Below are 19,758 nucleotides of genomic sequence, written 5' to 3'. Positions count from 1 at the left end.
GACATTCTAATTCACTAGCTTTCTTTCATGTGGACTATAGGCACACATATATTGACCCCCCCCCCCCCCGCCCATTCAGGTGCCTTTGTTTTCAGGACTTTTATGTGGTATCTGCAAATGCTTCAGGTCCTTAAATGATTAGATTGGTTTTATATTCGTCATAATACTTCCCATTCCCTTAACTGGGTTCCTCAAATAAAGGTTTGGATGTATAATGATTTTCAAATATTTTCTGTATCTGCAGAAAACTTTTATTCTGTAAAGGAAAGCAAGGTTTAGCTGGGGTTATAAAGACACAGTAAATTAGTGAGATTTTTATGGAATTTTGGAGGTCTGTAATAAAGTGAGAAACAGGTAAGATTCTGAACATAGTTTGCAGCTACTGCTAAGCAACTCCTTTCAATTAGGAAACTCACAAAGTAGCCACGTGAAACAGTCCATAGATTCAAAATTGCAAACTTTTAGAATAGAAAAGGACCATTAGAAAATATGGCCTCTTTGTTTCATAAGCAGCTCCAAAAAATGTTGTTATATATATAGTACATATGCACTGTTAGCCAAATTTTCAAATTGTATCACTGCAAAGCCTGAAGTTAGGAGACTTGAAAGTGCTTGAGAAATCAGTTCTAAGTGCTTTAGAAGCACTACACGTTTCTTATTAGTTAAATCTTTGCCAACTTCTTAGTTTCCAGAAAATACACTGGCATTTCCTTGAAGGGAGTATTATCTCAATCAATATAAAAAAAATAAGTTCAATTGTAAAGAATACTTATTCATTGAGCAAATTTTTGCAGTTATTTGAACTGAAAAGTCTTTCATGCGACACTTTGAGCAGTCTGTAACAGGATAATCTTTATCTTTTGCAATATTACACATGGGGCACTTGAGCCCCTAATGAAGTTATGCAGATTTTATATATTATTAGCAATCATTTCTTTTAATTTACTTTTGAAATGAAATGCCACCTGTTCACAGATGAGATTTTAATGTAGTTTTAGAAATTACTCCAGCTTTCTAAAGATGTCATAGTGGTATTTTTTTCTTGATATTAATTATTCTTGTTGCTATATGTGGTACAAAATTAATCCTAAATAACGATTCGGGTCTTTTTGTTATTTTTGTGTAGCTTAGTACCTTATTTAATGCTTACTTGTCAGATGAATGGTATCTAAAATTAAAGCCCTCAACTCAACAAGTATATTGAGTACATGTTATAAGCCATGCTTGGTGTTATAGAACAAGGGTATTGTCAAGAAGTTTATAGTTTAGTTGGAAAGATTAAACACATCTAACACAGATAATAACTGTAAAAGAAATGTCATTAAAGTTGAGCAGAATAGCTTTGCAAATCTGGGTTTCTCAGAACCTTGGGTCCTCGGAAAGAAATCACTGACTCCTTAAATAAATTAAGCTCAAGTTAGTTTCTTTTCACTTAGGTATTATACAGAATAGAACAGTGTTAATTATAAAGTAATTCCTATTAGCTGTAATATATAATGTGTTGGCCAGCATGCCCAGCTGACAAATGACAAATGATGATTGATGAAGAATTTTCTTAATGTAGACTAGTAAAATTAGTTACTGTTGCTTTTGGAGGGATTGCTGATGTACTTGCTTTCTTGATTTTCTGCTTTTTCTGGAGTAAATTAGATATTGTTCTTAAGTTAGTTTTCGTCTGTCGATATTTGTATTAAGGAAGGTAATCAGTATTACAGTAAAGTATCAAGAGAGTGATATACCTAATGCCTGCCACCAGCTTCCTAGTATGATCCTGTTTTTTTAAATTAAGTCCAATTATACTTTATGCAGCGTCATTTTGTGGAAAAGAAAGAATAGGTTGTTTTTATTTGTTTGTTTTAAGTTTCTGAGGAATCTGTGTAGTCTTTGTGAAATAACATACCTTTTTAGGTAATGGTACTGTGGGAAGAGTATTGGTCTAGAAGACCAGAGATCTGAGTTCTAGTTTCACTTGTGCTTGAATAGTAATTTTTTTCATCTACAAAATAAAATTCTTTTTCTTAAATTAATTTTTACTGGAATATATTTGCTTTACAACGTTGTGTTAGTTTCTACTGTATAGCAAAATGAATCAGCTATACGTGTACATATATCCCCTCTTTTTTGGATTTCCTTCCCATGTAGGTCACCACAGAGCACTGAGTAGAGTTCCCTGAGCTATACAGTAGGTTCTCATTAGTTATCTATTTTATACACAGTATCAATAGTGTATTATGTCAATCCCAATCTCCCAATTCATCCCACCTCCCTGCTTCCCCCCCTTGGTGTCCATACGTTTGTTCTCTATGTCTGTGTCTCTATTTCTGCTTTGCAAATAAGATCATCTACACCATTTCTCTAGATTCCACATATATGCGTTAATATACGATATTTGTTTTTCTTTCTGACTTACTTCATTCTGTGTGTCAGTCTCTAGGTCCATCCACGTCTCTGCAAATGACCCAATTTCATTCCTTTTTATGGCTGAGTAATATTCCATTGTATATACATACCACATCTTCTTTATCCATTCTTCTGTTGATGGACATTTAGGTTGCTTCCATGTCCTGGCTATTGTAAATAGTGCTGCAATGAACATTGGGGTGCATGTGTCGTTTTGAATTATGGTTTTCTCTAGGTATATGCCCAGTAGTGGGATTGCTGTGGTAGTTCTATTTTTAGTTTTTTAAGGAACCTCCATACTGTTCTCCATAGTGGCTGTATCAATTTACAAAATAAAATTCTTTGATGAGATACTCTTCCAAACTGTATGACTTCCTTGGGCATTTTGTAAAATTAGCTTTAAACTTTAATGTCCCTGCATTATAAATTTATTATTTATTGTCTGTCTAGGATCAGATTAGCTCATTTAATAACGAAATGTAGAGTCTAGTTATTATTACCCCGAAAGCAGCTTCCTCCTAGCTTAAAGAGTGGTTGTTAAACCTACTTGAAAGAACAATTAGAGAGAATGGGGCATGTGGATGAGAGTTGTTCATTCCATGTCAGATTGAATAGCTGTCAGCAGAAGCCAAACTGAGTGGGTGGATAAAATGAAGGTTGGCAGTTAGTTAGTATTTTTGGCTAATGAATCCCCCCCATTTACTCATTTTGATATTTGTCTTTTCTCCTTCCTTTGTTTTTATTTTTTTACCACATATTAAAGTGTCATAAAATGTACTTTTGTTTTGAGTATTGAGGTTCTTTTGGACCTAGAGGTCTGGAGACTTGGATGTATGTGTAGGGAGGTGGTCAGGCTAGAGTTGAGAAGGAAAAGATTGGAAGAAAAAAATAAAGCATAAGCCTGAGTACCAGCAACTTATCCCAAAATATTATGATTTATTGTAGGTAATGTGTCCCAAGTTCAATTCTAAGATTCAGTAGGCCAGTTTCTTATCTACATTGTAAAAAGTATGACTTAACGTTGGGAAGTTTTTCTAACGGTTGAGGTTGTAGTTCAGATCTTCCTCTCAATTTTTTAAGATTATTAATCCTCTGTTGATTGATGCTAACTGTCCATAATTTATAGAGAAAGACTTAAAATTAAAAAGATTATATGTTTAAACTTTGTTTCTGTACAGTCATGGTCAGAGAGACACAGCACAGATTCTTCTGTTGCGAGGAGCCAAATATCTGCCGGATAAAAATGGAGTAAGCCCTTTGGATTTATGTGTGCAGGTACGCTGTTCACATATATTCTTAGTCCCTTACTTTGTAAGAGAAACCGACAAGATCACTTTTTTTCCTCAAATGAGAGGATGGGTGCAAAGATTTTTATTCTGTTAAGAATATGATCTTTAAAAGGAACTGTGATAGTATAAGAAATATATATTGGTCTTTATCCCAGTTCCTAACACAAGAGCTTCTAAGACCCTTGGAATCTCCAGAGTGATAAGCATGTCTTTTTGTATATTAATGAGATGAGCGGTGGCTGAAAGGCCCTAGGTAGCTTCAGGAACAGGGCTGGTTGACAGGTGAGCCAACCATGTAATTAGAAGGCAATTTCCTCCCCCACCCCCGGGGAGGAGTCAGGGGCTAGAGACTGAGTTTAGTCATTCAGGCCTGTGTAATGGAACTTTCATAAAAACCCTAAACAGTGTGGTTCTCAGAGAGCTTCTGGGTTGGTGAACACATCAAAGTGCTGGGAGGGTGGCATGCCCAGTGAGGGCATGGAAGCTCTGTGCCCCTTCCCACACACTTTACCCTATGCGTCTTTTCCATTTGCCTGTTCCTGAGTTGTAGCCTTTATAATAAACAGGTAATGGTAAATAAAGTGTTTCCCTGAGTTCTGTGAGCTGTTCTAGCAAATTATCAAACCTGAGGAGGAGGTCGAGGGAGTTCCTTACGTACAGCTGGTTAGTCAGAAGTATGGGTGACCTGGACTTGTGATTGGCTTTTGAAGTGGGGGGCACTCTTGTGGGACGGAACCCTACTGTGTGGTCTGCCCTAACTCTAGGCAGTTAGCATGATAATTGAATTAAATTGGACACCCAATCGGTATCCACAGAGAATTGGAGAATTGGTTGGTGTGGAAATCCCACATGTTTGGTGTCAGACTTATATATAGAAGAAATGTTTTCCTTTAGGAGTTTTGTTTTTAAACCTAGATAATTTTAAATCTTGTTTTTAGGGTGGATATGGAGAGACTTGTGAAGTATTAATTCAGTATCACCCTAGGCTTTTCCAGACAATTATTCAAATGACACAGAATGAAGATCTCCGAGAAAACATGGTAATGTAATTGTGCTGGTAGCTATTAAATGAACAAGCTTTTTTTTTTTTTTAATTAATTTATTTATTTTTGGCTGCATTGGGTCTTCGTTGCTGCATGTGGGCTTTCTCTAGTTGTGGCGAGCGGGGGCTACTCTTTGGTATGGTGCACAGGCTTCTCATTGTGGTGGCTTCTCTTGTTGTGGACCACAAGCTCTAGGCATGTGGGCTTCAGTAGTTGTGGCATGCAGGCTCAGTAGTTGTGGCTCACGGGCTCTAGAGCTCAGGTTCAGTAGTTGCGGCACACGGGCTTAGTTGCTCCGTGGCATGTGGGATCTTCACGGACCAGGGCTTGAACCAGTGCCCCTGGCAGGAGGATTCTTAACCACTGCACCACCAGGGAAGCCCCTGAACAAGCTTTGTTCATGTTTGGTGTATATGGCATCTTACAAATGTGTTTATTGATTTTATTATTATAAATATTTAAGTAATTTGAATTGGCTTATCTGCATTATAGGTTAAGTATGAATTATATAACAATTAATAAACTTTATGCTAATATTTGGCGCTATGAGTCTTCTGTCCTCTGTGCCTTTGATCTCTCCTTAAGATAATTAGAATATTTCCCATAGGTAGAGGAAAAGAATCTAAGGAGGAATATCATGTTACAATTAGTAATCACTAGTTTACTGAGCTCTGTATTTGTTAATAGTTCTACTCTTTGAATAATTACAGAGTTTTTTTCTTACATTTTTAGAAGTTTGGAATTAATTTTCCATAAATAAACTTGGTTATTTCTGTTCTCTCTGTTTATACTTTTTCACTGGGTGATTTTGAACAAATACTGTATGTCATCTTATCTCTCTATAAGCTTTTGATTTTATGCAAGACCAAATAACTGTAAAGGACTTGGTTTCAGCTAATTGAGCTTTGGGATACTTACTAAACTAATAGGTACTTAATTTCTTGACAAAGTTTAGTGGATTATTATGTAATCACATTTTTTTATTTGTAAAAAAATTAGTTACGGCAAGTTCTGGAGCATTTATCTCAGCAAAGTGAGAACCAGTATTTAAAGATTCTAACAAGCCTTGCTGAAGTTGCCACAACAAATGGTCATAAGTTGCTGAGGTAAGTGTTTCACAATATAAGCAAATCGGTAGGCAGCAATATCTGTCAGCTTCGTCACTTTTTAGGCTTTTCTGGGAATAGTGTATTTTGTTGATTATTTTGTTGATGTCTTTTGTCAGTGTTAAGATGTTCTAAACATTTGTTGAGTTATCACTGTTTGTTTTGTTTTAAAGGATCAGGGCAATCAGCTATTCCTGAGGAGACTTTAGCCTGTCTAAAGAGACTAAAAATAGAGACTTACTTAAGTGGATTTGGACTTATGTGTCTAGAATTTTAGAAAATGATTGCTTAGACTAGTCATGTAAGTAAAATGTTCATAAAAAAGAATCAAGAACGTAGTTTAGGAATCTTGATCAGTAATTTACAAAACTGGGTATAGGCTACTGTTCAGCCTTGCAGTATTATACCCTCATGCTTCTTTATAAAGTTTTCTCCCTGAACTGTCCCGCTCAGTTCAGTTCTTTGTTTTTTTGCAAATCTGTGCTTTTAATGGCTCATCACTAAGTCCATGAAGTTAGTGCCTTTATATATTTTCCTGTACCTCCGCTTGTTTGTATGTGGTTAGTCACCCCAGTTAGGAGTAAACAGCCATTTAAAAATGGTTAATGTGTTATTTCTTAGCTTAAATTTGGCCTACTTCTGTTATGGATGCTTTCTTCCTTTGATTGGGTTTGCCAAAAAGTTCGTTTGGATTTTTCCGTAAGCTGGAAAAACCCAAATGAAATTTTTGGCTAACCCAATAGTTTTCTTTTCATGTCAACTTTTAATACATTGACAGTATTAGAATAGGTCGTGGTCTTCTCTCACCTCTGTATGTGGAACTGGACTTTGTTCCTCCCAACTGTATGCTGCTTCTGTAAATGAGCTGTCAAGTCCATTATGTTAGCCCTTTATTCCTGTCTTCCTTCGTACTTTTCATATACTTCAGACCAGAATCACACTCTGTACTGTTTGCTTAGAAGGCCCCTTACACATCATGGTCCAAGATTACTTTCTTGTGTCTTTTTAGCTGTTAAGTCTTTCTTCAGCAGTCCTACTCAGTATGCCATTTGCTAATTTTTCTATTATTCTCTTTCTACTTTTGAGACTACTTTAAACTTTGTCTATAAGATTCATTGAATTCCAGCTTTACATAATGCTCTCCTTTTATTAGCCATTTCTGTTAATCCATTTATATGATGAGGACTTTCTAAGACATACTGAGTAAAAAGCATGGGCTCTGGAGTCAGCTAGACTCAGATTTAATCCAGACATCACCATTTACTGTGTGACCCCAGCAAGTAACTTTTCGGAGTTTCCTTTCATCATCCATCCATCTATCCAATACATATTTTTGAGTGCCTGCTATCCACTAGGCCATCTGCTAGATAACAGTGAGTAAAACAGACAAGATCTCACCCTACACTTAATTTACAGTCTAGTCAGGATTTTATTTCCTTCTTGGAAAATGATAGTAAATATCTTAATGAATTGTTGTAAGAATGAAATGATAAGGTTCTGTAAGCCTAGTGCCAACCATTATGTCTGGCATGTAGTAGAGATGATGATGATGCTGGTGATAATGATGGTTCTTTTTTAAATTCCTCATAATACCTTAACCTGTTTTCCTACATTAGAAAACTTGTTTTTTCTACTTAAATATCTGCCCTATTTTCTGCTCTTCCTAATAATCAGAAAGCATTTATGTTTCTCTGTTTTTATTTTAAGTTCACCTTTAATATGTACTTAAGCAGGTTCTAATAAGCTAAAGAACATTCAGATACATTATTTCCTTTAAACCTCACAGTGACTTTATGATTTAGATATTATCTCCATTTTATATATAAGAAAATTGAAGTTCAGTGATTTGCTAGGCTAGAAGAACCAGGATTTACATCCTTACTAATTGATAAAGAGCAGATCCTGGGCTCCAATTTAGCTCTTAAAAATGACAGCGATATTAGTGGTACAGGAGAAACAGGGTAGGAAAGAGGGATCCATGCCAGAACAAGTTTTAAAATTACCTTGCTAGACTTACTGCCTCACCATTTACAATGATACCTTTCATATGTCTTATAGAGTATGTTATTATGGCCAATTTGGTCTGTAAACATCTCTTTGTTGGGATTGGTAACCAGTATTGGTTATTAGTATTGTGTTAGAATTTACTGTATTGGTACCATCTTGGCAAAACCTAGTCTTCCTGCTGTGTTTCTCCTTTACTCTCACACTACTACCACATCCACACTCATTTACTCTCACACTACTACCACACCCACAACACTTTGGAAACCAGAGGTGGGAGTTTTTATTCCCCACACCAAGCAATCCTTTAACACCAGCCGGGTGTCCTACAGTTACCTCAGTTCTGCCTAGAGATGGCATTAGATCCCACAGGTTAAGGGCTCAGTTCTAGGAGACTGTCCCCCACCACAGATGCCACTTGGAATTAGTGGATCCCCAGATTACCCACAACTTTTGTTACCTGACTACAGATGAGAGGTTTTCATGACCTCCTCCCCTTTGGATTCAGTTATTTCCTAGAGCAGGTCACAGAATTCAGGGAAACACTTACTTTTGTTTACCAGTTTTTTAAAGAATATGATAAAGGATATTGATGAACAACCAGATGAATAGATACATAGGATGAGGTCTGAGAGGGTCCATAGTACAGGAGCTTCTGTCCCCATAGAGTTGGGGAATGTCACTCTCCCTGTTTGTGGATGTGTTCGTCAACTTGGAAGCTCCCTGAACCCCCCATATTTTTGTTTTTTATATGGAGGTTTCATCACATGGGTGTGTTGATCATTAACTCCATTTCTAGCCCTTCTCTGGATAATGGGGGATAAGGCTGAAAATTCCAAGTCTCTAATCATTGCTTGGTCTTTCTGGTGACCAGCCCCCATCCAAAAGCCCACTAAGAGTTGCCTCATTAGAATAAAAGCTACTGCTATCACCCAGGAAATTCCAAGGGATTTAGGAGCTCTGTGTCAGGAACCAGGGTCAGAGACCCAATATGAGAACAGAAGGTGCTCCTAGTGCACTTATCACTTCAGAAATTACAGGGTTTTTAGGAGCTCTGTGCCAGGAAAAGGGCTGGGGGCAGAAAACATATATATTTTTCTGTTATCTCACAGCTACCGAAGTAGATTGTTAAGAGGACCTCAAATACAAATCATTCCCCCCTGCCAATTTAGTTTAATGGTACTTTTGCAGGTTGTCTTCCTTTTGTTCATTTGTCAATCATTTTATGTTTCTTAACCCACAATGTGATGTAATTTTGGCCACTTATTTTAATAGATATTTTAGTTAAGAAAATAATTCAAATACATATTAATTAGCGGCAATTGAGGTGTTATTTAGCATACTTTCGGAAAAATGGTTAGCCTTTTTGTCTAAGTGATTCTAGGAATATTTGCTGAAGATAATAAATATTTACTGAGGGCCCTTTTGCACATAGTGTTGTGTTTCACTAAATAAGTGAGTCATCTTGCTTTCTATATATTTATGATTGAAGGTAAAGATAGTTACCAATGTGCAAATGAAAAGAGAATTCACAGCTATTTGCTAAGTAAGATACTGAATGAAAGTATAATCTTATATTAACAAAGGTAAGTACATTGACAGGGCTTTGAATTAGGAAACTAATTTTTAAACTTTTATTTTGAGACCTGGTGGCTTGGGAAGAAATTATCATTTTGTGATGAGCTGGAGCAGTTTGTGATGAAGTTTGGATTTTATGATCTTTTCGTATAATATGAAAGAGATATTTCACTGGTTGGAAAGTGAAAAATGACATTTTTTAGATCAGTGACTTAATTGGAAGAAGTTTAAACTGGGTAAAGTAATATTAATATAGTCTAATAATCTTATATTAGACTGTTATTAGACTATATTAATAATTGATGATGTTCAGACTCCATTGTATAAGAGAATACTTCTTACCTTAAGGTAACTCATGAAGTTCCCTAAATCAGGTACTTAAAACAAATATTTATATATATGGTAGTTTCACAGAGGAAAATTAAATTCACATCTTTCTCATAGAAGAATTTGAGAGTCATTGGAGTTAACTTTTCCAATAGCTGCAACACAATAAAAGAAGGAAATAGTTTCAACCATACTGCATTTCTCTTTTGTCAGTCTCAACAATCTTATGATATAGAATTAAAAACAACTTTGTAAAGGCAAATATGTAAAAATCAGTGAGTTAAACTAATGATTCTATACACATTTGATTCAAAGTTAGTAAAACAAAGAAAAAGTTTTGCTAATGTGTTGTAGCTATCCCAGTCAAATACAGTATGGATAGCAATAGCTATTGTATTTTACTAACACTTGTAACTGATAGCTAGTTTTTATGTATTGTTTTTAACAATTTAATAGTTTTTAGAATGAGAAAACAACATGAATGTTGAAGTAAAAATGTCAGGAAATTTTGTTTCAGTTGTCACCAGAATAGAAAATACTCTCTGATTTTTCACTTATCAAATCTGAATACTTACAATAGGCATTTGCTATTTCCACATAACTAATCATTATTGTTTTTCGTGTTAGAGGATACCTAAAAATACCATAGAGGAAGATTTTAATGAACTGAGGAAGATAGAGTAAGCTTTGATGATTAAACTTATGCAAAGACAGTCATATCATTCTGCCCAAATGTCATTGCAACTCTTTACTCTGCTTTTGTGTAACCATTGTAATACAAGATAACTGATGTTGGAGGTTTCAAAATAAAACCACCCCTGAAAAACAACAACAAGTTTTTTTTTAAGATCTATCATTAGATTCAATACACATTTACCCTAACTCCTACAGTTTCTCTGTGGAAGAGTAATGATTGATATTCATGATGATGATGAACAATCCCCAGGCACTGGGATTTTGAAGGGCTTTTTGATTAGTCAAAGAAAGTTTATATTATATTTAATACGGTTTAGTATTAATTGGATCAGTCTTTTTCATAGTAGGATGTATTTCCCTTATTTATATACAGTCATAAGACAACCCATAATATGGAGAACCACCCTGATACAGATAGTAACTTTAAGATTATTCAATTTGTACATGTTCTGTATGTGAACAATTGGTTACTATTCTGGGATGAGTTAGGGAAAATGGGGTTATGGATAGAATAGTAGAGTTCAGCCTCTACAATTCAGTTGTGGGTTGGCCTAAGATCATAATCAACATTCCTACTATTGGTTCTCAGTGAAATGTTCTCAGAGTTCTAAAGAATTAGTTTAATTTATAAATATACTGTTCTATACTGGTGATTTTCTTCATATTTTATGCTTTGATCATTGGTTATATTCTAGTTACTTAAAAGTAAATAAATCATTCACATGCAATCCAAATAATGTACATTTGCTAACTTCCTGGTAAACAAAACATTCCATCCCATATCATGGCAGGAAAGAAATTTTACTCGTTAAATTATGAAACAGATGGTAAATGTAATGAAAATGTTTTAAAATCAGTATTTTAAGATGTAATTTGTTTTATTCCATCTAATCTGTTCATATTTTAATTTTTATTTTCAGCATATCTAGTAATTATGATGCTCAAATGAAGAGCCTTTTAAGGATTGTGAGGATATTTTGTCATGTCTTTCGAATTGGTCCATCCTCTCCCAGTAATGGAATCGATATGGGCTACAATGGGAATAAAACTCCAAGAAGCCAGGTGTTCAAGGTCAGAGAAGTATATGATGTTGTTAGGAAGATAGATGTAAAAGAGATGAATTTGACAAAGCATACATTCATTAATTGGAAACCTCATAAACAGGATGTAAATTTGGTTTATACCAGTGATTGACACTTTGTAAACTAAGACCTTTTTCCTTTCATCTCTGTCTAATCAGCAGCAAGTCTCATTTGGTGAGCTTTCTGTTTTTCTTACAAGTAAAATTTTAATTTCAGTAGTGTTTTATTCTAAGGGTAAAGGTATTTAATGTTTAAATATAATTAAATCTACTTTTTTAAATTGGATTATAGGTCCTAAATGCAGCCATCACGATTTTTAAAAAATATGTCTTATTCAGAAGGAAGACATCCGGTTTTTAATTAGGTTTTATTATCGTTTGTGTTTTGTGTGTGTCCGTGTATTTTTTTTAAAAATAAGTTTACTTTCATTTATTGGGTTTATTAACAATTCCTTGGGTTACTTCAAGAAAGAAACATTGAGGTATTTTCTTAATGTATTTTATATTGCTTCAGCTGCTGCTTCTTTACAAGCACATTTATGAATGGAATCCTTGGAAGAAAGATTTCCAAGGCAGTGTAACCATGTCAAATTACAATTTTGTGAAGTAAGCAAAATGTACATGACTATAATGGCTATTGCTAATAAATGTACATGACTATAATTGCTATTGTTAATGCTTTTTTATGGCATTATATTTTCAGATAACTCAGATTTTGGACAAATGTGTAATAATTGTTTTCATGTTTTTTTTTAAAGGTAATTTATCTGGAGAGCTTTTCATAGTATAAAATTAGCTTTTGGGTTCATGAAAAATTATATTTCTTTAAACAGTCTTTTGGGTATAAATATAGGTTGTCTGTCCAAAAGGTGATATAAATGTTTTTACGTGCCACATCCTCAAAAATGAGTTGTGATTGACAGCTTTACTTATCTATAAAATTTGAAGTTATATAAAGTTAAATTAATGATGTATGCTAAATGATTCTAGTCTTACATGGCAAGTTTTTGGCAGACACAAAGAAATGGTTAGCAAGCATTTTGACACTAGTCAATTCTTTAATACCTGGAATAGGTATGATAACCTTTTAGAATAGGTATGTATCAGTTTCTGTGCATCTGTTCGTCTGCTTCAGGCTCTTTTTTCTTTACATTGGTGCAGGAGTGTTCAGCCACATGTGTGCATGCTTCTCCCTCCCCCCACAGTTGTGCGCGCGAGTGTGTGTGTGTGTGTGTGTGTATGTGTCTTTTTCTTCCTTCTTTTTTTTTCCCCTATTGTGCCATCTCCTGGAAGAAGGAAGTTATGCATCTTCTTGTAATTCAGATTTTAGCTTTTCAACGTACCACTTCCTTTAATACTAGTTAGAAGTGATAGCTTCCTGTCTTTGTAAAATTTGAATTTGAATTATTGATCCTCTGTTTTGTTAGTGCTGTTTTAAGTGAGTTTCACTGCTCGAACATTCATATTACAGGAAGTTGTTCTTAATGTGTTCTAATATGACTCATGCAGTTTGTTACTGAAACTTCTCCTGATTGATTTTTCTACTTGTCCTTCTACTCATCTGTAATGATGAATGAAAATCAAACCAGGTATAGATATGGTCACTGTTGACAAATTGAGTATATATTATATTTATTATTGTCTTATTTTTTGTTAAAATTTCAATTTGCCACCTGTTGCTAATGATATCAGAAAATACTTATGTGCTAAGTAACCTCTTTATAGGCGTTTAGTGCTTGATTTAAATGTTATTTTTCTATCTAGACCGTCAGTACAGATAAAACAGAGTAGAAAAGGATATTATTGCTTTTCTTTCAGCTTTTCTTTTATGGAATCCAGACTCTTTGTTTTCATTGTTATATATCAATGATATATATAATATATAAAGTTCTTTCCTTCTCTTTTATTTCATTTGTTAGTATCTTTATTTCTCTTTTTAAGGTTTTTTTTTTTTTTTCCCTGTATCATTGACAACTGCCTTTGTCTCTGAGCACTTATTTTCTCTTAAATTTTGACCTTTCACTTTGGTAAAACATTTTTGTTACAAACGCAGCCAGTTTTTTAAAACATTAACAAGTGTTACTCTTAAGGAACTGATTAATCTCTTTCTATCTAATTTTATGAATTAAATGTGGACTCTTTGGAGGATGGCAAAATGATCTGCCCTCCCACTTACATGGATAAAAATAGAAACTACACTGTCATCCATGTATTTAAGGTCTTTTCATTTTGGGATGATTGAAGTTGTAAAAATCTGAACCATCTGGTGAGTTAACTGCAATTTTAGATTGGAAATACCATTTTAATTTTTACCACATTTTGTCTATGGTAGCAATTGATCCCTACTTTCTATTTCATTAACTAGTTACTATGTCACTTTATTGTTGGGGTTAGCTAATGGGTTTTCCATTAAGAATGAGTGGGTTTATAGGCCATGTGTTTGTAGTAGGTTTGTTTAACATCCTGTTATTAGTTTCCTGATTTATCTTAGAAGTCCTTTAAGTTAATCTTAACACTTAGCCCTTCTTTCAGTGTTAAGAGATTTTTATCTAGAGCCTTGCGAACTTTGGAACATCTGAAGGAGAAAGTAGTTCTGGTTATAGAAGTAGGGTGAGCGTGGGGAAGAGAGTTTAGGCTTCTTGAATCTTGATATGCTCCTTTTTTGTGAGTAGTAAGCTGCGACTATTAACGGTTTCATAGAATTATAATTGGAAGCCAAGAAAGATTGAGAAACTTTTAACTTTAAGATCTTATCTTTTGGATCGTGGCATTTGACATTATCGAGTTGAGAACAGTCCGATTAACAGAATTTCAAGATGCTATTAATAAGTTTGTTAGTAATGCTTTCCTGTCAAATTTGTATCTCATTTGACACATGGATCTTGAGATTTTTTAAATTGTCCAACAAGTTTGGGATTATATATTATAGCTTTGACTTGTTAACTTGAAATGTTTTTGAAAATCATGTATGCTTGTCAAATCGTTGTTATAGGTAGAATATAATTCTGTGGTGAAGATCACTCAATAATATGAAATGAAGTAATACTTCCATAGTGCCAAGAAGCCTAATATTTTCCATAGTCATTGACTCATTTTTCTGTAACAGTTAATATGTATGGTACTTTGTATTGATGTTTTTTATCATTATTATGTATGAGTATGAAAAAGCCTCATAGACATGGTTTGCAATTGTTAATTTTTAAAATTTAACCCTTTCTATCTGTGATTGCTACTACAGTTAGAAATTAAAGTTATTTTCACAGTATTCTTTTTGTTATTGAGGAATGAATTTTCTGAACAAGTCTTCAAAGGGACAACTCCCTAGGTAAAAATGCTTTAAGGTTGGGATTTAGTTTTAGTGCACGTGTGAATGAATAAATAAACAGTGGGGAAAAGAGAAAACTAAAGAAAAGCCCAAGATGATTTACTACTTCTTTTTTTCCCTCATTCTCTTTTAATTCTTTGCTGTGCTACTCTATTGAAAACTCTTTCTAGCTTTTCTCGGTATCTTTATTGTCACTATCATTTTTATACAGATCTGGCTGTTTTTGGATATTATTTCTGGAATGATTCAGAATTCACCTTTAATTTTTGCAGGTTGTCAGTATTTGAGAATAGGATGATCGTAGTTCAGGCTCAGCACTCTGATCCACGTGAGGAGCAGGTATCACTTCCAGCCTTAGCCTTCATCTCTATCTAGTGTGGGGATTTTCTGGGTTTTAGTCCTTCTCACTTAGAGGCCAGTTATTCCTTTTTCCTTTTGTTTCAAGCAGTTTTTCATCACCACCTGTTCTTTCTTTTTTGGAAGTTCATTTTTTGATGAAAGCTAAATAGTTTTGCTGACATAAGAAGTTCTTTTCATCTTTTATAGCAGGGTTTAATGTTTTTCTCATGAAGAGAGACTATAGACCCAAACTTGGATCATGATTAAAATTAAGACATTTTCAGTGAAGGTACCATGTCAGTGTTGATGGCAGCTGGTGCTTCTTGCCCTTCTTTTAAGCAGTTCAGGGACCCTTTAAGAAGTTAGGCATCCAACTGCTGTGACTAACCATGGAAAAGCCGTCTTTGTGCAGGAGAAGGGTGCTCATTTCAACCTCAGAAAGGGTTTCTCAGAAACCCTTTGCTTACCTCACTTTGCTTACCTGTTTACCTAGGCTGTACTAACTAAATATTTGTTGAATGAGTAAACTGGTTTTTTGTTGACGGTGGTAGGGTTTTTTCCTTCTTGCTTTTTGGTTTAATTTTTAAGTGAAGACTTAGGGGTGATTTAATTGTTTGCAAATTCAATAAGTAGATTATTCTCAAATAGAGAGTGTTCTGGAAATCTGAAGAAAGGCTGACGATAACAGCAGGGGGATTTATTAGATAATAATTGTAAAGAATTGCTTGGCAGAACAGGTTATTTAAACATTTCCTAAAGTTCCAAATATGGTTGTATAATCTCTTTACATAGTGGTCTTTAAAAGTAAGATTATTTCTTTTAGTTGAAATATTTAGGGTGGGTTTTTCAGAAGCATGTGGTCTAGTTTGTAGTGTTCTGTGATCATATAAGAATCAAAAAGTAAGATTAACTTTTTATTCATTTGTAGAAAGACAATTTATCACTGTCAATAGGAATATTTAGAATAGTGTAGGAATGGAAGACATTAAACCACTATCCCCCCCTGCTCCCCTGTGCCTTCACTGTTCATCTTTATTTGGGATTAAAAAATGTTCTAACAGGTCTTTCTTCCCCCCAGCTTTACTGAGCTGTAACTGTTATATAGGGTTGAGTAACTTTAAGGTATACAATGTGATGATTTGATACAAGTATATTTTGCAAAATGTTTAGTACAGTAAGGTTAGGTAACACATCCTTCACCTCACATAATTACCACTTTGTTGCTGTTGCTGTGGTGAGAACATTAAAGCTTTATTCTCATAGCACCTTTCAAGTGTACAATACCGTATTGATAACTATAGTGACAATGCTGTACATTAGATCCCCAGTAGCATGTCTTTTAATAGTAGTTGGGCATTTGTATTTCTCCTTGTGTTAAAAATTACTGTTCACTAGAGATGATACATATATTTCATTTTTCTCTAGTACTTAGTCCTGTTATAGCATTTGTGATCACATAGTATTTTAAAGATAAAATTTCATTTGCTGTTAATTTACAAAAGACATTTCATTATTCTCAAAAGGAATATTTAAAATAGTATAGAATTAAGAAACTGTTTACTCCTATGTGTTCCTTTTTTGTTAAGCTGTTGATCTTTACTTTGAATTATGGATTTGCTAGCCAATATTTGATAGTTTCTAGTTATTAGAGATGGATTCGTGTGTGGTTGGGTATGCCTGTATATGTATATGTGTGTGTGTGTGTGTATGTGTGGATGTAAATATCACATCATATTTTAAAGTTTCTCATCATAAATTTTCAAAATCTCAGAGATTCCATGTAAAGAAGAGTGCAGTAAACTAAGTTTATTAAGCTCTTTATGAATTCTCATTTTTTTAATTGAAAAACAACATAATTAAAAATAGTTGACACATTAATACAGTAAAGGTTAGGGGGATTGTATTCATAAAAGTAATGTATGGTTTAAAACTAAATATTTGAAAAATTTTAAAAGAAATATTGCTTATGCATTTTTTGGTTAGAGTTTAATTTTCCTTTTTTTATTCTAAGGAATAAATAAGTGCAAATTAAGTTTTTGCTAGAAATGAAGAAATTGTCATTTATATGAGGTTTATGTTTTTGTTACTTACCTTTAGGCATTGCTGACACATAAACTTGGGAAAATAAAAGTATCTAGAGTAAATATTCTCTTCTATAATATTTGTCTGAGTGGGTTTTTTATCCTGCAGTTTAAGAATGATGTTTTAAAAAAACACTTTCTTTTTTTCTTAGCCTCTTGAATTGCTTTGGCACTCATTAGATGAATGGCTAGTTTTAATAGCTACAGAATTAATGAAAAACAAAAAGGACTCAACGGATATCACTTCTATTTTACTGAAACAAAAAGGCCAAGATCAAGATGGTACTTCCATTCCTGCATTTGAACCTCCAGGACCTGGGAGCTATGAAAATCTATCCACTGGCACAGGGGAATCTAAACCAGATGCTCTTGGAGGGAAACAGGAAGCCAGTGCAGACTGCCAGGATGTTATTTCTATGACAGCTAACCGGCTAAGTGCTGTCATTCAAGCTTTTTACATGTGCTGTTCTTGTCAGATGCCTCCAGGGTAAGAAGGTTTCTGCTTGTTTTGTGTGCTGATCTCTGCCTATCAATAACCAATGTTGTGGCTGGAGCAGCGCTTGTGGTTCTTATTATGATTGCAAGACACCCTTCAGCAATAACCATCAGGAAGCTTTGAAAAAAAAAAAAAAGGTTTATTACTTACAGGACGTGGAAATTACATGACACACCTGGGGCCACACAGCAAGGTTGCCAGTAGAAAGAAAGCTCGAGGGCCTGGGGTTCTCTTTTTATTGGAGTTGAAGGTAGAGGCCTAGGGTTTTGAAAGCTCACTCTTTATTGGTGAATTTAAAACATGAGAGTGGGAATTTGAAGCATGAGAAGAGAAAACACAAGTGGCTCAAATGGTCAGTTATTGAAATCAACCAAGATCTCTAAAACAAAGGAGCTTGGAGATGGAGGGGTGGGTCTTTATCTAGATGTGGGCCTGGCATTATGTTTATTCGAGATAGCCATCTTTGAAGCGGATGCCTCTTTGAAGTGGATAAAGTGGAGGCAATCTGCTAGATTTTCCTGGTTTGCAGTCTGAATGTATCTGGTGATTTTTCTGAGTGGCCCATATAGCAACAGGCACAAAGATTGTCCATATATGAGCTGTTGTTGTTGTTTCTCTGAATTTTACATCAAGTTATTCTACTTTATATTGTATGGATTTGGAAAAGGAACAGTTTTAGTTCTCAGTGATTCCAAGTGAGAAGGGTGGGAGAAAAATTGGAAACATTAATTTGAAGAATTGTAGCTGGATATTGGAGGAAATGAAAATTCAGCGTCCAGTACAGTTTACAGGTAGAAAAAGAAAACCTCAAAGGCAGTTAACAGGACTAGAATCTGATATCCACAAGAGTGCTTCCTTATAGTATAATTTTTCAGTGTGGTACAAGACATGTTTAGTAAGAGAACCAAATTTATCATTAGTTCCTCTGTAATAGAAAGCCAAAAGTGGATAAACCTATGTTTAGTAATTAATGTTTCAATATCTTACCTTATTTGGAAATGACCTAGATATTCAGTAAATTTTCCATCATTTAATTTAACTTAGCAAAACTCTGAAGTTTTTAAGTTACCAAAGAGATTTGGGAAACTCTTTTTAAGTAGACATAGCATGAAACATAGCTATTGCTGAAAAGTTCACCTAAACTTTACTCCACTTACATCTGTTTAAATCACTTGTTCTTAACAATTACGTCTAGATTATTCATGAAAGTCTCATTAGGCATTAGACAAAATTGGCCATCATCCCAAGCTATTTTTCTTGCTCACAAATTGTGTAACCTAGATAATATGAACTTATTTGAATTGTAAACCCAAGTAGAATAAAAGCTGCGTGTCTGCATTATATCTAATGTTGATAAATCTGAGATATGCCTTTTTAAATTAAACCAGCAAGTTTAAACTACCTTTTATTTACAGAAGATTATCCCAGATCACATGAACTTGAAAAACGTTAGGGTTAGTTTATTACTGAGTTTTAGGAATACTTAATTCATAGTATTTATTTTTAAGCCAATTAAATACAGCTCTTTTACAAATTAATTTTGTCAATACCATCCAGAGGTAGAAAAAAAAATCACTTGCATGTAACATACATCTGTATAGACATACATAAGCATGCAGCCAGACACAGAGACCCTATAGCTTCCATTCTAAAATTTTAGCTGTGGATCAGGTACAACAATATACAACTTACTAGTTTACAGACTACCTTTGAGTCCAAATTGTGTCTGGCAGATGGAACAAGTTAAGGTTACCTGCTCCAGCGGTTAAAGCTTTTTACAAATATTTGTGGAGAAGACTTTTAAGATTTGTATTTGTCTTTGACATGTTTTCTTAAGGAGGGTGTGGACTAGATTTGGGGTAAGAGGTTTTACAACAGTTTATATTTTAAAAGGCCTCTTTCCCTTTCTCTTTTTCCTTCAGGCTCAGGTGATTGTGGGCAGAGTTTTAGTTACCTCCTAGGGTATTTGTATTTCAAAAACATGGTAAGACTT

The 19,758-nt window shown here is 34.3% G+C and overlaps 1 protein-coding gene across 2 annotated transcripts in view; it reads left to right on the top strand.

Moving 5' to 3' along the window:
- HACE1 (HECT domain and ankyrin repeat containing E3 ubiquitin protein ligase 1) overlaps positions 1-19,758 on the top strand; it is a 94,715-nt gene that overhangs the window by 35,312 nt on the left and 39,645 nt on the right. For both annotated transcript variants that reach the window (XM_082668883.1, XM_082668884.1), the window contains 5 exons: positions 3,579-3,675; positions 4,628-4,729; positions 5,732-5,838; positions 11,364-11,514; positions 17,422-17,756. In XM_082668883.1, coding sequence (XP_082525009.1) covers positions 3,579-3,675; positions 4,628-4,729; positions 5,732-5,838; positions 11,364-11,514; positions 17,422-17,756 — 792 coding nt within the window. The remainder of the gene's footprint in view (positions 1-3,578; positions 3,676-4,627; positions 4,730-5,731; positions 5,839-11,363; positions 11,515-17,421; positions 17,757-19,758) is intronic.

The sequence above is a fragment of the Grampus griseus genome, assembly GCF_964374135.1.
Source record: "Grampus griseus genome assembly, chromosome: 13".
NCBI lineage: Eukaryota > Metazoa > Chordata > Mammalia > Artiodactyla > Delphinidae > Grampus > Grampus griseus.
This window is presented reverse-complemented; position numbering and strand designations above follow the sequence as displayed.